Source organism: Mytilus trossulus, chromosome 2 (assembly GCF_036588685.1).
Source record: "Mytilus trossulus isolate FHL-02 chromosome 2, PNRI_Mtr1.1.1.hap1, whole genome shotgun sequence".
Taxonomy (NCBI): domain Eukaryota; kingdom Metazoa; phylum Mollusca; class Bivalvia; order Mytilida; family Mytilidae; genus Mytilus; species Mytilus trossulus.
The window spans coordinates 93,557,955-93,575,731 of NC_086374.1; the positions used below are offsets into that span (position 1 = coordinate 93,557,955).

The 17,777-nt window shown below is 30.6% G+C and overlaps 1 protein-coding gene across 5 annotated transcripts in view; it reads left to right on the forward strand.

Annotated features, from left to right (window-relative positions):
- The window catches only part of LOC134708399 (STE20-related kinase adapter protein alpha-like), a 41,271-nt gene that overhangs the window by 19,335 nt on the left and 4,159 nt on the right, over positions 1-17,777 (forward strand). For all 5 annotated transcript variants that reach the window (XM_063568894.1, XM_063568896.1, XM_063568893.1 and 2 more), the window contains 9 exons: positions 460-559; positions 4,171-4,289; positions 5,019-5,127; positions 6,253-6,376; positions 7,275-7,446; positions 8,842-8,946; positions 9,721-9,814; positions 13,943-14,078; positions 15,557-15,678. In XM_063568894.1, coding sequence (XP_063424964.1) covers positions 460-559; positions 4,171-4,289; positions 5,019-5,127; positions 6,253-6,376; positions 7,275-7,446; positions 8,842-8,946; positions 9,721-9,814; positions 13,943-14,078; positions 15,557-15,678 — 1,081 coding nt within the window. The remainder of the gene's footprint in view (positions 1-459; positions 560-4,170; positions 4,290-5,018; positions 5,128-6,252; positions 6,377-7,274; positions 7,447-8,841; positions 8,947-9,720; positions 9,815-13,942; positions 14,079-15,556; positions 15,679-17,777) is intronic.

The following is a 17,777-nucleotide window of genomic DNA, read 5'->3' on the forward strand; positions in this document are numbered from 1 at the left end:
AAACATTTTGGTGTACACTTTTTAAATATATTACCAAGAATGCATAAAATTCTGAAATGGCAAATTGTTGAACCATTGGTGACTAGAATTTGTGTGTTTTTAAAAGGATAGAATTGAAAGTGTTGTAAATTTTGGTAATTCAGTACCACAAACAACCCTTTATGTCATAAACTTACATTAAAAATATTTGTAGGTAATTTTTGATAATTTTTAATTAATCTAGAAATTTAATAATTTATACAAAATTGACATCAAAAACAAGAACTTTTCATTAAAAATTTGTGTGCCAAGAGGACACAAATTAAGCAGTGTTTTTCCCCAGGACTGAAGTAAAAGTACGATATTAGACTGATTCAATCTTATTGCATGAAGCACAAATTTTGTTAGGTTTGTAAAGGAAACACAGAGTTAGATTTTCCCCTGGTAAAGCTAAGAAAGTTTGCAATATTTTCCTTTCAGAAATCAACAAACAAAGATGACCTTGACAGTAATGGAGATGTGGGAAGAATGATGGAATATGTTGCTGATCCATCATTATATGAATTATATACAGTTATAGGTATGGACAAATCGTTTAATGAATTATATACAGTTATAGGTATGGACAAATCGTTTAATGAATTATATACAGTTATAGGTATGGACAAAGCGTTTAATGAATTATATACAGTTATAGGTATGGACAAATCGTTAAATGAATTATATACAGTTATAGGTATGGACAAATCGTTAAATGAATTATATACAGTTATAGGTATGGACAAATCGTTATATGAATTATATACAGTTATAGGTATGGACAAATCGTTAAATGAATTATATACAGTTATAGGTATGGACAAATCGTTAAATGAATTATATACAGTTATAGGTATGGACAAAGCGTTTAATGAATTATATACAGTTATAGGTATGGACAAAGCGTTTAATGAATTATATACAGTTATAGGTATGGACAAATCGTTTAATGAATTATATACAGTTATAGGTATGGACAAATCGTTTAATGAATTATATACAGTTATAGGTATGGACAAATCGTTTAATGAATTATATACAGTTATAGGTATGGACAAATCGTTTAATGAATTATATACAGTTATAGGCATGGACAAATCGTTTAATGAATTATATACAGTTATAGGTATGGACAAATCGTTTAATGAATTATATACAGTTATAGGTATGGACAAAGCGTTTAATGAATTATATATACAGTTATAGGTATGGACAAATCGTTTAATGAATTATATACAGTTATAGGTATGGACAAAGCGTTTAATGAATTATATATACAGTTATAGGTATGGACAAATCGTTTAATGAATTATATACAGTTATAGGTATGGACAAATCGTTTAATGAATTATATACAGTTATAGGCATGGACAAATCGTTTAATGAATTATATACAGTTATAGGTATGGACAAATCGTTTAATGAATTATATACAGTTATAGGTATGGACAAAGCGTTTAATGAATTATATATACAGTTATAGGCATGGACAAATCGTTTAATGAATTATATACAGTTATAGGTATGGACAAATCGTTTAATGAATTATATACAGTTATAGGTATGGACAAAGCGTTTAATGAATTATATATACAGTTATAGGTATGGACAAATCGTTTAATGAATTATATACAGTTATAGGTATGGACAAAGCGTTTAATGAATTATATATACAGTTATAGGTATGGACAAATCGTTTAATGAATTATATACAGTTATAGGTATGGACAAATCGTTTAATGAATTATATACAGTTATAGGCATGGACAAATCGTTTAATGAATTATATACAGTTATAGGTATGGACAAATCGTTTAATGAATTATATACAGTTATAGGTATGGACAAAGCGTTTAATGAATTATATATACAGTTATAGGTATGGACAAATCGTTTAATGAATTATATACAGTTATAGGTATGGACAAATCGTTAAATGAATTATATACAGTTATAGGTATGGACAAATCGTTTAATGAATTATATACAGTTATAGGTATGGACAAAGCGTTTAATGAATTATATACAGTTATAGGTATGGACAAATCGTTTAATGAATTATATACAGTTATAGGTATGGACAAAGCGTTTAATGAATTATATACAGTTATAGGTATGGACAAATCGTTTAATGAATTATATACAGTTATAGGTATGGACAAATCGTTTAATGAATTATATACAGTTATAGGTATGGACAAATCGTTTAATGAATTATATACAGTTATAGGTATGGACAAAGCGTTTAATGAATTATATACAGTTATAGGTATGTGAACAAATCATTCATTATTACATTGGATGGAATACAATACTGGGATTTCACAATCTCATTCAAACTGATAATATATAAATAATGTATTAATTAAGAAATAATTCATGGGGGCTTGAATATATTGTGATTTTACCACGGGTTGGTCCTTTATGACAAATATTTTACCCTGAGTGATAGCAAGGGTTAAAATATCGGCATAAAGGAACAACCCGTGGCAAAATCTAGATATATTCAAGCCCCCATGAATCATTTTGATTCTAATAGGACAAATATGGCAATTCTTTTGGATCGAAGCACTCTAGGTGGAGGCAACTATTTGCTGTTCCCATAAATTAACACACTTTTAGATTGGCGTAAAAGAACAGAGCAAACAGAATCAATGAAATGCTCGAACTATTTAAAATAACGTATTTAGATAGATTTGGATGAATTTTAATGATAATTTACCTAATATGTTTTCTATGTATAAAAAAATGGGCTTATCCCACATTTTAGCACCGTTTGTTTACGATTCCTTGTTGTGATGATATTAGGTATCAGAAGGGTGTATTTTCCCATAAAATGCTTAAATTCTTAAGTCATTATTCTATGACGTCGGTTTCTTCATTCATAAAAAAAACATATGACATGGGAGTACGATTGGAACAGCCAATGCAATATATTCATATTTTACCACGGGTGTGTACTCAAAGCGTTTGAAGGACGTCATGTTAGAATATAGCTTTTATTTTTACATGTATCCATCATTATATATAATAACAGTTTTTTGTTCATTGGTCATTGTTAAGTTTTTGGTGTTTTATCTTCTTATCAGTAATATAAGCAATAAATGGTGTATGGAATGACTGTAAGGTGTACATGTCTGTATGGCAGGTTTCTTCTGACCTTGACCTCATTTTTATGGGTCATTGGAAAATGGAAGTTCTTTTTTTTTTTTTTCTTTTTATCCGATACTATAAGCTGTAGAACTTTTATATTGGGTATATGAAATAATTGTAAGGGGTACATATCTGTCTGGCAGGTTTCATATGACCTTGACATCATTTTCTTGGTTCATTGGTCAAAGTTATGTTTGCATTGTCTTGTCAGCTTATCAGATACATGTACATGTTATAGGTGAACTATATTTGGTGTGTTAAATGATTGCATGGTGTACATGTTGTCTAGCAGAGTTCATCTAACCTTTACCTTAATTTTATGGTTCATAAGTCAGTGTTAAGATTTTGTTATTAGATCTGTTTAGACATGCTTTAAGCAATAGGTTATGTGTTGTATGGTTAGATGTCCATGTCTGGTTGACAGGGTTCATATGACCTTGACCTCATTTACATTGATCATTGATAATGTAATGTTAGCTTAGGAATAGTAGAAGTAGAAGAAATAGTAGAAAAGTAACAGTTTGTAAATTGTAGTAAAACCTTCATAATGCAGACTTTCAACATAAGTTCAACTTTGATAAGTAAAGTAAGGGAGACATTTCAGGGTGTGCAAAATGTATGGTAAAATTTTATAGTCTTTGGTCCTTGTAGCCATTTCACTTATTTTCAAAGATTTTTCGGTACATGTACATGTATATATGTATACTTAAAGTATAATTTTGCTGATTGATAATTTACACCTGTGTGAGTTTGTATATAAAAGATAATCATAATAAGATAATAATAGGCGGATCCAGGCTCCCCCCTTCCCCCCTCCCCCCCCCATTTGTGGGAAAAATTTGGTTGATTATATAGGGAAACTGAAGCATGACTGGAGCAGGTCCCCCTTAGGTCAGTCCCCCCCTCCCCCAGCCCCAAATGAAAAGTTCTGGATCCGCCACTGATAATACATTTTATGTGATGCTCATGATTTTAGATACAACTTGTTGTTCATTATAGGTAAAGGTTGTGATGAAGCCATTACAATTACATTTACGCGGTACACACCCACAGGAGAAATTGTAGCAGTGAAGCGGGTAGACTTGGATCATTATCCTCATGATGTTTCAGTATTACAAGTAAGTCATAGAAATAAGAAGATGTGGTATGAGTGCTAATGAGACCACTCTCCATCCAAGTCACAATGTTTAAAAAGTAATCCATTATTGGTCAAAATACGGCCTTCAACACAGAGCTTTGGCTCACACCAAACAGCAAGCTATAAACATGACAAGGGCACCAAAATGACTAGTATAAAAAAAAATCAGCTATACCTGTGTTGAAAAGACTGTTTCTCAATTTATTTAGAGATAATAAGTAATGAGTGTTATCATAGAATTAGCATTTCAGGTCCAAAGGTAAAAAAAATTGTGCAACAAATTCTTCCTTTTTTACTCAAGTTTGCTTTTCATGATACAAATAATATATATTTTTTTTTATTTACAAAAGTCCGTTTTCTCAGCTCCTCCTTGGTTGAAATGTTATGAGAAAAAGAGGTCATCTCTGATGACAAAATGAATGAATATGAATTAAAGCAGCTGAGGGTTTACATCAATGAGAAAGCAGCCATACAAAACTTTGAAAAACATCACATTTTAAAGTTTGAAAATTTAAAGGTCTACTGTGGAGAAAGTTTGAATTTCATTAGAGGCAAAAAATAAAAATACTGGTTAGATTTTCAGTGGAAAGAGTCATTGACGTGTTCCAGTATATATTGATGAGATCAGGTTGAGATGAGATGAGATATCTGTATCATAAATAGATGAAGTAAGTTATCTTACATTGTTTATATACAAACTATTTTTCAGAATGAGATAATCCTGTCCAGACAGCTATACCATGAAAATGTTCTACCAACTAGAGCAACATTTGTTACCAATAATGAAATATGGTCAATCTTGCCAATCATGGCATACGGTTAGTATTTACTAAAGTTATAATGTGATATATTAGTGCTTATTTTGGCACACACATTTTGGAAGGTCCAGAGGAACTGAAGACACGTTTTTCACTGCAATATTTTTGTTGGATTTTTTAGTATCCTTCTTCATACTCTATTCCCTGTTTTGATCAAGGGACAAATTAATTCAATTACTATACATTAAAAATTTGACTCTAGGAATTAATATATGTATTTGCAAATCTGTCCCAACCAGCAATATTGCAAGATTATTTGATGTGTTTCTTTACATAGGGATAAAAAAAACATTTTTCACAAGTCAATTATTTTGTTTCTGAGATAGGAAAAATGCAGAAGAGTTGGTATTTTTATATGTAAAAAGCAAACATTAAACAATAGAGCTGACATACCTGTTAACTTATGGGTAAAATATTCCTCTTATTAAATAAACATATGATATTAATTCTAGTGTACACTGTACAATGTTTATCAGGTGTGATGTTGACCAGCCATTAAGGAAATCAAGTACATTAAAGTCATGAAATTTGTCTCTTGAAATTTTAATGTTATCCAAATTATTGAACTAATGCATGCATATATACTAAATTAAGTTTTGCTGGCATGTTTTCTGATTTTATAATGCATCTATAATGTATTATCAAAAATAAAACATGTTCAATTTTTTTTTTTAAATTTTGAGTTTCATATGACTTTAAACATTTAGAGGTTCAAACTTAAAAGGCATGAAAACAGGCAAAAATTCGACTACGGGGTGGCAACTTCTGGTTTTACGATATTTACATGATTATACATGTGTTAATGTCATGTTTGGTAGTTGTATATTAAAGTGATAAGATCAAAATTTTGCATCAGTCTAGACTCTCGACTATAGAGTATTGCTCTAAATTTAACATGGAGTAATTTACACTCATAGGAAATTTGTATGCTTAATATTTTTGAAATTTATATGTAAATTCATAATTTTGTTTAGCATCTATTCATTAAATGTATATAACTTGGTCTTAAAGGTGAAGCACAGTTAAACATTGGACCCAAGCACTTAAAAAATCCAAAAAGGCCCACTCATCTTAATATTACTCATAATACAAAGGCTGTCTCCTTATCAGAATATTATTTTACAGGATCTTGTAAAGATTTACTCCATGCCTATTTTGGAAATGGGTTATCTGAGTTAGCAGTAGCCTATATAATGAGAGATGTAATCCAAGGTATAGAATATTTACACAGCAAAGGTATTATACATAGGTATGTTAGTACTTAAAAGCATTGCTCAATTTTTTTTTAGAGTAAATGTCAACTTTGTCTCATTTGAGTTATATTAGTCATGAATAGGGAAAAAAAAGATTTGGGAAGCAATTTAGCAAATAACAGTAATCCTAAAAATACCTAGTCCTAGTAAACAACAATATACTGTGGATTCATTATTAATCATTGGATATCAATTTTCGTGGATTATTTAGGTACAGGTAAACCAAGAAATTAAATGTTCAAAGAATGACAAATATTCTATAGGATTGTATGCAGACCTGGGCAAAACCACAAAATTAAATATCCATGAAAGCATACAAGATTTCCTTAATCAACAAAAATTGGTACCCAGGAAAATAAATGAATCCACAGTATATACCAAAAAAAAATGTGCTATTATCACTGTTCTTATTTTTGGCAGATTTTTATTAGGGATTTATATATATCACCTTACCACAAGGACATCACATGATAAAGCATTGAGTTGAGTTTTATTTAATCACATGATTTAATGCCACTCTTTATATGTATTTCAAGACAAGTACATGTACATGTATGTAAGAGTTTGGTTACAAGAGGTTAAGGTGGTAACCAACACCTTCACTAAAATTAATTTGTCTCGTTTTATTTTCAAAATTTTTTGACAAAGTACTTTACTTTGACCCTTTGACAAAATATAAATATTTCAAAAAATTTGAACCAACCTTTTTATCAGAAAAATTACACTGGTTATAGAGCAGTTTGACAAACACTGATTTTGATCATTGAGAAGCTTAATATTCCCTTATGCTAACAACACAACGTAATTGAAATGTTTAGCTGATTTTACAGAGTTATCTCCCTGCAGTGTTAGGTACCACCTTTAATTTACTGATTATCCTGCCATACTTTACAGGGGCATTAAAGCTAGTCATATTCTCCTGTCAGCAGATGGACGTGTGTCGTTGACAGGAATACGTAATGCATATAGTATGATAAGGAATGGACATCGACTCAGGACAGTGCATGAGTACCCAATCACATGTGTGTCCATGTTGAAATGGTTCAGTCCAGAAATTTTAGCACAGGTAAGTGTAAAATAGCAGCTTATTTGGTGTTTTCTTGACATTCTGAATACCCGTAGCAAAAATCACAAAAATAAAACAGAATGGCAAAATGACATACTTGAAAAAGAAAAACACATTTAAGTTTTAAGAAATGATAATAAGTAAATTTTCCCATTCATGGTCATTTTTCAAATAATAAAAGACCGATATTGATGCAGTATTTTTGTTTAAATGAAATAAAACAACTGACAAAACCTTAAGTTTTAAATTTTTATTTTTAACTCTTATGAGGTATAAGAATAAATGAATATTACTGTTTGGTCTTTGTGAAAAGGACAACAATTCTATGGCTTACAAAAACTATTTTGATTCTAAAAGAACAAATACTGTAATTTGATGAACTGAAGTGAAGAAATGTGTGCAGAGGACAAAGCCACTGTAATTACTTGCTGAAATCCATAAATCTCTAATTATTGGAATAGAATCGAAACAACACCTACCACAAAAATACCACCATAATCAGATATCATTTGAATTTGTACTGTAAAAGTAACCGAATAACCTCCTGCTTGAGAGTATTCAATATGACCTCATGTTTTGATTTCAGTTTAATATACCAAGACCATTAATGGAAATTTCACAGAATTTTATTTTATTTTAGTACATGTATATATATATATCCAAGCTGTAATGCATTAATTCATTTTGTTATGCATTAGAATAAAATACTTTTTCAATTTCAATTATCACTCAGTGAAATTGATAGTGTTGATATAGGTTGTGGTAAATGTGGATTTTCATGGGCTGTTAACTGAACAGCCATAACTATGTACAACTGTAAATCTATTTATATATAGATTCTATCACTGCACTGTGTAATACAATATTTATCCACTTGGGACAGTTAAATTTTCAAATTTATAACACAAGGCTTGCTTGTCGTTTAAAATATTTAAAACTTAACTGTCTAGAGTGGATAAATATCTTATTACACAAGATTTGGTGGTGGAATCTGTTTCTCTGATGATTTTCTAACATTATGCAGGCAAATTTATTGCTTCTTTTCGAACGCTCTGCAAAAGGATGTGTTCTTTCTATTTAACGTCTACATGTCTACATGGTCGCCTTTTTTCATGCAGTCACAATAGGAATTTCAGAGGAGAGCAAGAAAATTTGATGTCATAATCGGATTTTAACCAATGAAGTACTGAGATCAAACGAACCACATGTTGATTAATTTTTTTTTATACAATGGGTGCAGAAAGGAATAAATTGACAAAGAATTAGAGAAAAAACGTTACATATATGCATACAGTATTTTTCTCATATTTTTCTTACAATGTTGTTTACAAAACCAAAGAATCACATCATATTAGAACTGGTAATTTTAAATTACCTTGTATTAATATATTACAGAATTTAACGGGGTATGATACCAAATCAGATATCTACAGTATTGGTATAACAGCGTGTGAGTTAGCCAATGGTGCAGAACCGTTTGCAGACATGCAGTTAACTCAGGTTTGAATAATAGCACTGTTAACTATATCAACTAGTCAAACTGCTGTGAACCTAGAAAGTGATTATACAAAAACCATGCATATGGCTTCACACGCAGATTGGGTACATAAATCATACAGTGGGAGGAGACTGACCTTATTTGGCCTTCAGAATGATATGCTGTGCAATAAATGTTATAAGATCTGTTATCATAATCTGCATTTCCTCACCAAGAGTAATTGCTTGTGACATGTATCTGATAAGGAAAATATTAATGTTTTCCCTGGTGAGACTCCATAACCTCAAAGTGTCAAATACCATAGAAATTTTTCTCAAACTAAAACAGGTGGTCAATGATGTTAAATGGATCAATGAATGATGTCAGCATCTTTCACCGGATATTAATTATTCTCTTGTTTGTATAAACAAAACTTATATTTCATATAAGTAAAATATTTGTATCTCTTGTCAATATCCAGCAGAATAGTTCAAATTTTCTTGTTATGTTTCAAATCTTATTAGAATTTTAAAGGAGCTGCTGAAATTATGAAAACTGGAAAATGCATGGTACTAAGCCTGTACTTATAGACTGTTGGTTTTTCCATTTTGGATGGTTTAACACTAGTAATTTTTGGCCCTTTATAGCTTATTGTTTGGTGTTAGCCAAGGCTCAGTGTTGAAGGCTGTACCTATAATGGTTTACTTTTATAAATTGTTATTTGGATGGAGAGTTGTTTCATTGGCACTCACACCACAGCTTATCTATGTACTTTTGTAATTACATGTGTTTTGTAGATGTTACTGGAAAAGATGCATGGAACAAAGCCTGTTCTTATAGATTGTACAACTATAGCTGATTTAGTTGGTGATGATGATAATGCAACGCAAGGTAAAAATCTTAATTTTGGAATTAGGAGGCCCTTAAAAGGAATATTTGACTAAGAGGGAGGGTTGTTGTTGTTGTAATTTTTTTTTTTAGGAACAATTATTGGTTTTGCGTAACGTGAATATTAGGTTTATTAGATATTGAAAGTTTTGTCAAATCTTTCCCCTGCATGATTGATTGCTGATTTCTTATTTGGGATAAAAATTCAGAAAATGAAGTTAACGCATAACATGCATAAGAAGACTTTATTTTATATGAATAGAGACAAATATATTTTATTTTGTATTTTGTCTTTTATTCTAAAAATTGTGAATTATTTGAAGCTCAAACTATTTTACCTAAGGATGGCACTTTCTATATAAAGAAATTATTTACTGCTTTAATATTTCATAAATAGGTTTTGCTTTATGCAAGTATAATAATGCATTTCTATAATTCAGCTTTTGTAGTTTAAATTATACAGTTTGATTTGTATGGTGTTTTTTTAAACAATATAACATTATTAAACAAACTTGCTGTTGTTATTGAAATATACTCATGCACTTTAATTGATGTGTTTATTGCTACAGGGTTTCTTACTCAAATCTTTGTTTTTCAAGGTGTTGGATATATTTTTTTATTTTTGTTGGTGTAAATATGAAAAAAGTAAATTTAAATGCAGATTTTTGGCAATTACCTAGTAATGAAAAAACCCTGAAAGAATGTTTGAATATCACTATCATTTGGAGTCACAATAAAAAATGACAATAGAATATTTTTATGTCAAAATATTACTTTATATCATACTATTTTCAAAAATATGAATAAATGTATGAGTAGCCAAGTTTGTTTTCAGAGTACTGGTTGTGCAATATTACCATATTTTGTATATATGGATTACAGGGGAAAACGTCATTTATTTTTATAGGAAGAAATGTTAGAATATTGAAATAAAAAAGGAAAAGATAGATCTTATGAAATGTTTATGCTAGTTACTTGTCAAACATGGGTCTCCAAAAAAAATAATCAAATTTATTTCAGTAAAAATCGAACTCTTCAGATCAAAAGAATTAATTCCAATTAGACATTTTTTTAACACCAGAGTCTGTATTATTGTCAGCTAACAGATTTGTTTTGTCATGCTTTCTATATAGATGAGCATTGTACATTTTGTAAGTGTTTATTCAGAGAAATATACATTAGTATACTTAAACTTACATATAGACATATATTAGTATACAATGCATTATATTATATTCAGGTTATTAGATACATACATGTACATGTCTATTATAATAAAATAAAACTTATTATTAGATGGGGTCAACAGATACATTTGTTTTCAGTAGAAATCAATTATAGATTGAAAAAAAGTAAATAAGTAAAACAAGCAAACCCTGCAAAATTGTATTTATTCCATGTTTTTTTTAAACCAACTTAAATGATGACATCTTGTAAATGTAAATATAGACAGCAAAATTGTATCTGGTGACCCGTTATATTTCATATTATTAAAAAAAGAAATGTTCACAGCCAAATGTTAACATTTTATAACAAAATTAAGTGTATGAATTTTTGAGAAACCACCAATAAAAAACAGAAAATGCATTTTTTTGCTTCTTTTTTGTGTTCTTTCTATACATATACGATTTTTAGCACCAATTTTTAATTGATTGGCCCTTTGGAAGAATAAATGTTTTACGATAAAATTGATTTTGTCCATGATAGATAAGAAAATGGAACTTGACAGCTCATTGTATTTAACATACTAATTATACATTTGGGAGGTCATTGTAACTGATGAAAATACATTGCATTAGAATATTATTATCAGGCTAACTTTTGCATCTATCATCAATAAAAATATTAAAAGATGCTAAATTTAATTTAGAAGCAAATCTGAAAATCCTGCCACAATGACATTGTGCTTCATTTAAACAATTTATACTGATATCCATATCAGTGTCTCTGCTTTGCTATGATTCCTTATGGATAGAAAAAAAATATAAAATGTTTTAAGTTTAAACACAATATAAAAAAGGGAATAGTCAGTTTCAAACAACGGGACGTCTCACTTTTTAGCTCACCTGGCCTGACGGGCCAAGTGAGCTTTTCTCATCACTTGGCGTCCGTCGTCCGTCATTGTCGTTGTACTTAGTAAGCTTTTACAAAATTCTTCTCCTCTGAAACTACTGGGCCAAATTAAACTAAACTTGGCCACAATCATCATTGGGGTATCTAGTTTAAAAAATGTGTGGTGTGACCCGGCCAACCAACCAAGATAGTTACCAAAGATAGTCACCATGGCTAAAAATAGAACATAGGGGTAAAATGTAGATTTTGGCTTATAACTCTGAAATTAAAGCATTTAGAGCAAACCTGACATGGGTTAAAATTGTTTATGAGGTAAAGATCTATCTGCCCTGAAATTTTCAGACAAATCGGACAACGGGTTGTTGGGTTGCTGCCCCTGAATTGGCAATTTTAAGGAAATTATACTGTTTTGTTTTTGCTATTATTATACCCCCGCTTTAAAAAAGGGGGGTATACTGTTTTTGTCCGTCAGTCTGTCCATCCATCCGTCCGTCAGTCAATCCGTCCCATGAATATTTTTCGTCGCATTTTTCTCAGGAACTACAATACAAGGATTTCTGAAATTTGGTTTCAGGATTTATATAAGTCAGCTATACAGTGTGATGCGTTTTCAAGTTCATCACTCGACAACTTCCTGTTTACCGAACACTTGCATATTTTTACACTATTTATTTTTTCGTCACATTTTTCTCAGGAACTACAATACAAGGATTTCTGAAATTTGGTTTCAGGGTTTAACTAAGTCAGCTATACTGTGTGATGCGTTTTCAGATTGATCACTTGACAACTTCCTGTTTACCAAACACTTGTATGATTTACACATGATAGCCAAGTTGAAAATTTCGTCACACTTTTCTCAGGAACTACAATACAAGGATTTCTGAAATTTGGTTTCAGGATTTATATAAGTCAGCTATACCGTGTGATGCGTTTTCAGATTCATCACTCGACAACTTCCTGTTTATCGAACACTTGTATATTTTTACACTATTTATATTATCCACTTGCGGCGGGAGTATCATCAGTGAGCAGTAGCTCACAGTTTCACTTGTTTTGAATATTATTATAGATAGAGATAAACTGTAAACAGCAATAATGTTCAGCAAAGTAAGATCTACAAATAAGTCAACATGAACAAAAAGGTCAGTTGACCCCTTAAGGAGTTAATGCCCTTTAATAATTTTGTAAATTTTTGTAAATTTTAACAAAAAATTTTCTCTGTAACTAATGGGTCAAGTTCATTATAAATTGAGATAATTGTAAGAAGCAAGAATGTTCAATAAAGTAAGATCTACAAACACATCACCATCACCAAAACACAATTTTGTCATGAATCCATCTGTATCCTTTGTTTAATATGCACATAGACCAAGGTGAGCGACACAGGCTCTGAAGAGCCTCTAGTTTAAGGTTTGGATTTATTAGTATGAAGTCATGCACAAGGGCAAATGTTTCAAGATTTTTGGATTTGTTTCTAAAATAGATATATATATCATATTATATGAAAGAATTTGTTTCTGAAAAAATATTATTTTGCTTCAATTAAGAATTTTTGTTTTTAAGTGTGTTTAAAATATTATGTATTATTTAAACAGTATAGGCAAATGTATGCTCCACAGTCTTATTGATTGTTTGTTGCTTATGTGTTAAAGCCTTGTTCAGAAAGCAACAGTCAAGTTATTTAAAAAAAAATGTCTTTTAAAAATTCACAAATTTGTGCAAATAGGCAATATATGTCCTTCAAAAATGTATAGTTTGTTGAATCAATTAGTGAATGAAGAAATTTTGAAAAGGTTCACAACCACTCACATATACATATACATCCTATCTTCATATTTTACATGGCTTAAGAAATAGAGTCTTATTCATCAAGTACTAAGTCGACAAATTTTATATATCTCTTAATTTTTCAATGTTAGCTGAATTTTGTTTGCTTCATGTTTTGCTTAAAAGGATAACTAATACAAATTTTGTATTATGCTTGGTCTTTTTTTTTAATTTGATTAATTGACTATATAATGATTTTAAAATGATCTTTCTTTCTCCTCTGTGTTGTAGTTGCTCAAGATTCTGGAATAGACGTAGACACAGCCAAAAGTCGAGCTGAAGTTGTAGATATTGCCAGTCGTAGGAAATTCTCTCAACACTTCCATAACTTTGTTGATGTTTGCTTAGAGAAAGATCCTACTGATAGGTCAGTAGGTCAAAGAGTTAACAAATTTCTAAACAAAATTGTTGACATTATTCAGTCTTTTGTTTAATTTATTACATACAGCTTTAAACTAAATATGTTAATAATACGCACAAAAAGCAGAATTTATTAACATTTTTATAAAGATGAATTTACATGTTGAAAACATAAATCCTTCTTTATTTGGAAATAAGTTATTCCAAAATTCCAAGTGAAAAAGTTATAACAAAAATATTAAATGCATAAAATTTTGTGCAAAGAGAAAACATGAAAAACAAATAACATGTATATCAAAACAAAGAGAAGAAAATGAGTAATAAGTTATAGAAAAAATAACAGAATGAACACAAACTCATGACAGAAGAGCACATAATAATTGGTTAGTTGGATCAACATAAACAGAAGTTAATTAAAAAAAAAAGAATAAAAGGAACAAATATAAGAAATCTTTTGGTATGTGACTTCTAGCAATGAATGAAGAATGCAATATTTCACATTTAGTTCTATTTTAATGAGTGTTGTCAAATCGTACACTTTTGTCTAACTGGTTACTCGGATAATCGTTTGACTGATTAACCGGTAGTTTAAGTTGATGTTTAAAGGCCTTATCTATAGTACCCTACGCATAGATATAAGAAGATGTGGTATGAGTGTCAATGAGTGTCAATGTAGCAACCTTCCATCCAAGTCATACATTTACATGTTTATGATACGATGAATTGAAGTTTGTCCTTTGGTATTATAAGGCTTGTCTATAAAGATTCCTGACAAAGTTTGGCTTTTAATAATGAAATACTCTGTATCAACTGGGGGTTTGTAATAACTTCAGATGGAAAAAAAACCCTCCTTGATCTCGTAGAATTTAATATTGTCAGAATCCGATGATTCTTTCTTTTGATGTCTTGGAAAATAATGTGGAGTATTTCAATTTAAAATTATTAAGCATGGTACTCATACTATCAAATAGACATTGATTACATTCACATTTGTTTTGCATTTCACAATTTTTTAGTTAGCATTTCGTTTAAAGTATGACAAATGCTTGCATGACGGAGATTGCACATTCAGATGTAGGTCTACACAATATTAGATTAAAAATGAAATAATGAAGTAAATAGTAAAATTAAATCTTATTACTGAGTTGAAGTTTCTGTTAAAAAATGTTTACTAATTGAGATCTTGCCCCGAGCTGAGGGACAAGTTCTAATCAGTTTTATATTTTTTGATAAGCAATGACAATCAATATACTGGACAATTAATCTGTCAAATTAATTATCAAGACAACAATTTTTAAAGAAAACATAATTACACAGTGTATTTAATGATTTCAATACAAATTTATATTAAATCAACCAAAATTGAACAAAATCCAGTTAGCGCTTTTGATATTGGGTCGTTCAAACGGTTAACCGGTTACAGTTAACCAGTTAACTGTTTTCAACACTAATTTTAATCATTGATGATTTAATATACTTTTTCAGGCCAACTGCATCATCACTATTAAACCATTCATTTTTCAAACATTTGAAGAAAAGGTCATGTGATTTTTTGCCAACATTAGTTCAACCTGTTCAGCCATTGAGAGCAGACATGTTACAATCAGGTAATTCATAAAAAGTAAGAATGGAAATGGTAAATATGTCAAAGAGACAACATTCTGATTAAAGAGCAGGTAACAGACCAAAGCCACCAATGGGTCATCATCACAGCAAGTAAATCCCTCACCCTAAGGCTGGCGACAGCTGGCTCTTAAAAAAATGTATACTAGTTCATGAAAATTAGACGTCACAACAAACTCCAAAACATAAATGAACTCAAATTAAAAAAACCTACAAGACTTACAAAGGCCAGAGGCTCCTGCCTGGGACAGGTGCAATTCAAAATTGGTAAAACCACTCTTGGTGAAGACAAGAGACATGGTTCAGTACAGAGAAATTGATACTTTATTCACACATAGTCTCAAACAAGTGTAATTAAATTGAATTATCTTCTCTTCCATTAAGTGTGCTCCTTCTAGGCAGCTTATGTACCAGTGTAAACATAAAATAATCAAAGCTCAATATTTTCTTACTCTTGTCATGGTTAACATTTCTGATTCTGTGGATTCATTATTATTTAATGGAAAACCAATGTTCATGGTTTTCATGGGGTATTAATTTAAATATTTTACAAATTAGAAAAAGTAGGTTCTCCACAATCCCCTGGTAAACATTCTACAGTAAAACCTGTATAAACCGGCCGGCTACGGGACTATGAAAAAGGGCCGGTTTGGAGAGTGAGCCGGTATATTCAGGTTTCCGTATCGACCGGAAGTTAATGACTTATGACGTCCGATAGTTGGCATATACAAGTTCTCTTTAATGTTAAAGAATATCTCATCAATTAAAATACTTTTACTTCGTTTTCCATTGTTTACATTTGCATCCTAATGCTCGCGTTGTTTGGATTGTGAGACGAAAGTTTCGATTTACTTCCATGATCATTTATTTGAAATGTTGGAATGGCTGATCAAAAAGCCAGAATATTATCAAACGTAATTTCATCACTATTGAAACGTTGTCGTACAGTGTACTATACCCATTGATTGTTGTCATCCGGGTGTGTTTCATTATCAAGGTCATTTGTTTAGGGGTTCACAGCAGGGAACCCAGGGTTTTGACATCACGTTGTAAATTTCTTATGCTGCGATTTAAATTTGTTTATCCAAGTTACAAAACGTAAGTTAAAACCGAGATATAGTTGGTGTGTCTTGTTGTTTAATTGACACGTTTATAATGTTTCAATAAATAATACAGCTCACTACTTTAAGATTGTAAGTTCACTTCACAGTTTAACACCTGACTAATTGAGTATCCTGAAAAGTCATATTGTATAAACAATTATGTTTTGATTGCATATCGATCAGTGAAATTAATTAGACAAACCGGTTTTGACAGGTAATAATTAATGTAATTAAGAGCATTGGGACTTCATAATTAGACCGGAATTCGGAATACACAGGGTCCGGTTTACTAAGGGTATTTTAACAATGACTTTGAAGGGGAAAAAATGGGACTTTCATTTTAGGCCGGAATGTACAGGAAGCCGGTTTATGCAGGGTCCGGTTTAATCAGGTTTGACTGTACTAACAAATTCAAAAGCTGACTAATTGATACAATGTCAATTCAGAAATTATTGCAGAAAATGAGATACTGTTATAATCGCCATAATTTAAACTCACACATTTTAATTTTTATGGCCCCGCAATGAAGTTGTCGGTGCCATATTGTTTTACCCTTGTCTGAAATTCAGTAATTGCGTAATTCCAAAATTTTGTCATTCTGCAACAAACCATTATACAGAGTTTTTTTTTTAAACGCCTTCAGATATTGGGCTGATTTTTAGTATGTGAGTTAACCATGATGAGGTACAGATCAAGTATCAGTTTTATTCTGCTCCGCTACTTTTTGTCGAAATTACAGGCTTTGGACTTTGATAAATTGTTAAAAATCACAGTTATACGATTTTATTTTAAATGCCTTCAGATTCTAGACTGATTTTTGGTATGTGAGTAAACCATGATGTGTTACAGATTTAATAAGTTAAAGTTTTGTTCCGCTCAAATAATTTTGCCGAAATGACAGGCTTTGGACTGTTGAAAATCACAGTTATATGGACTTTTATTATAAACACCTTCAGATTCTGGGCTGATTTTTGGTATGG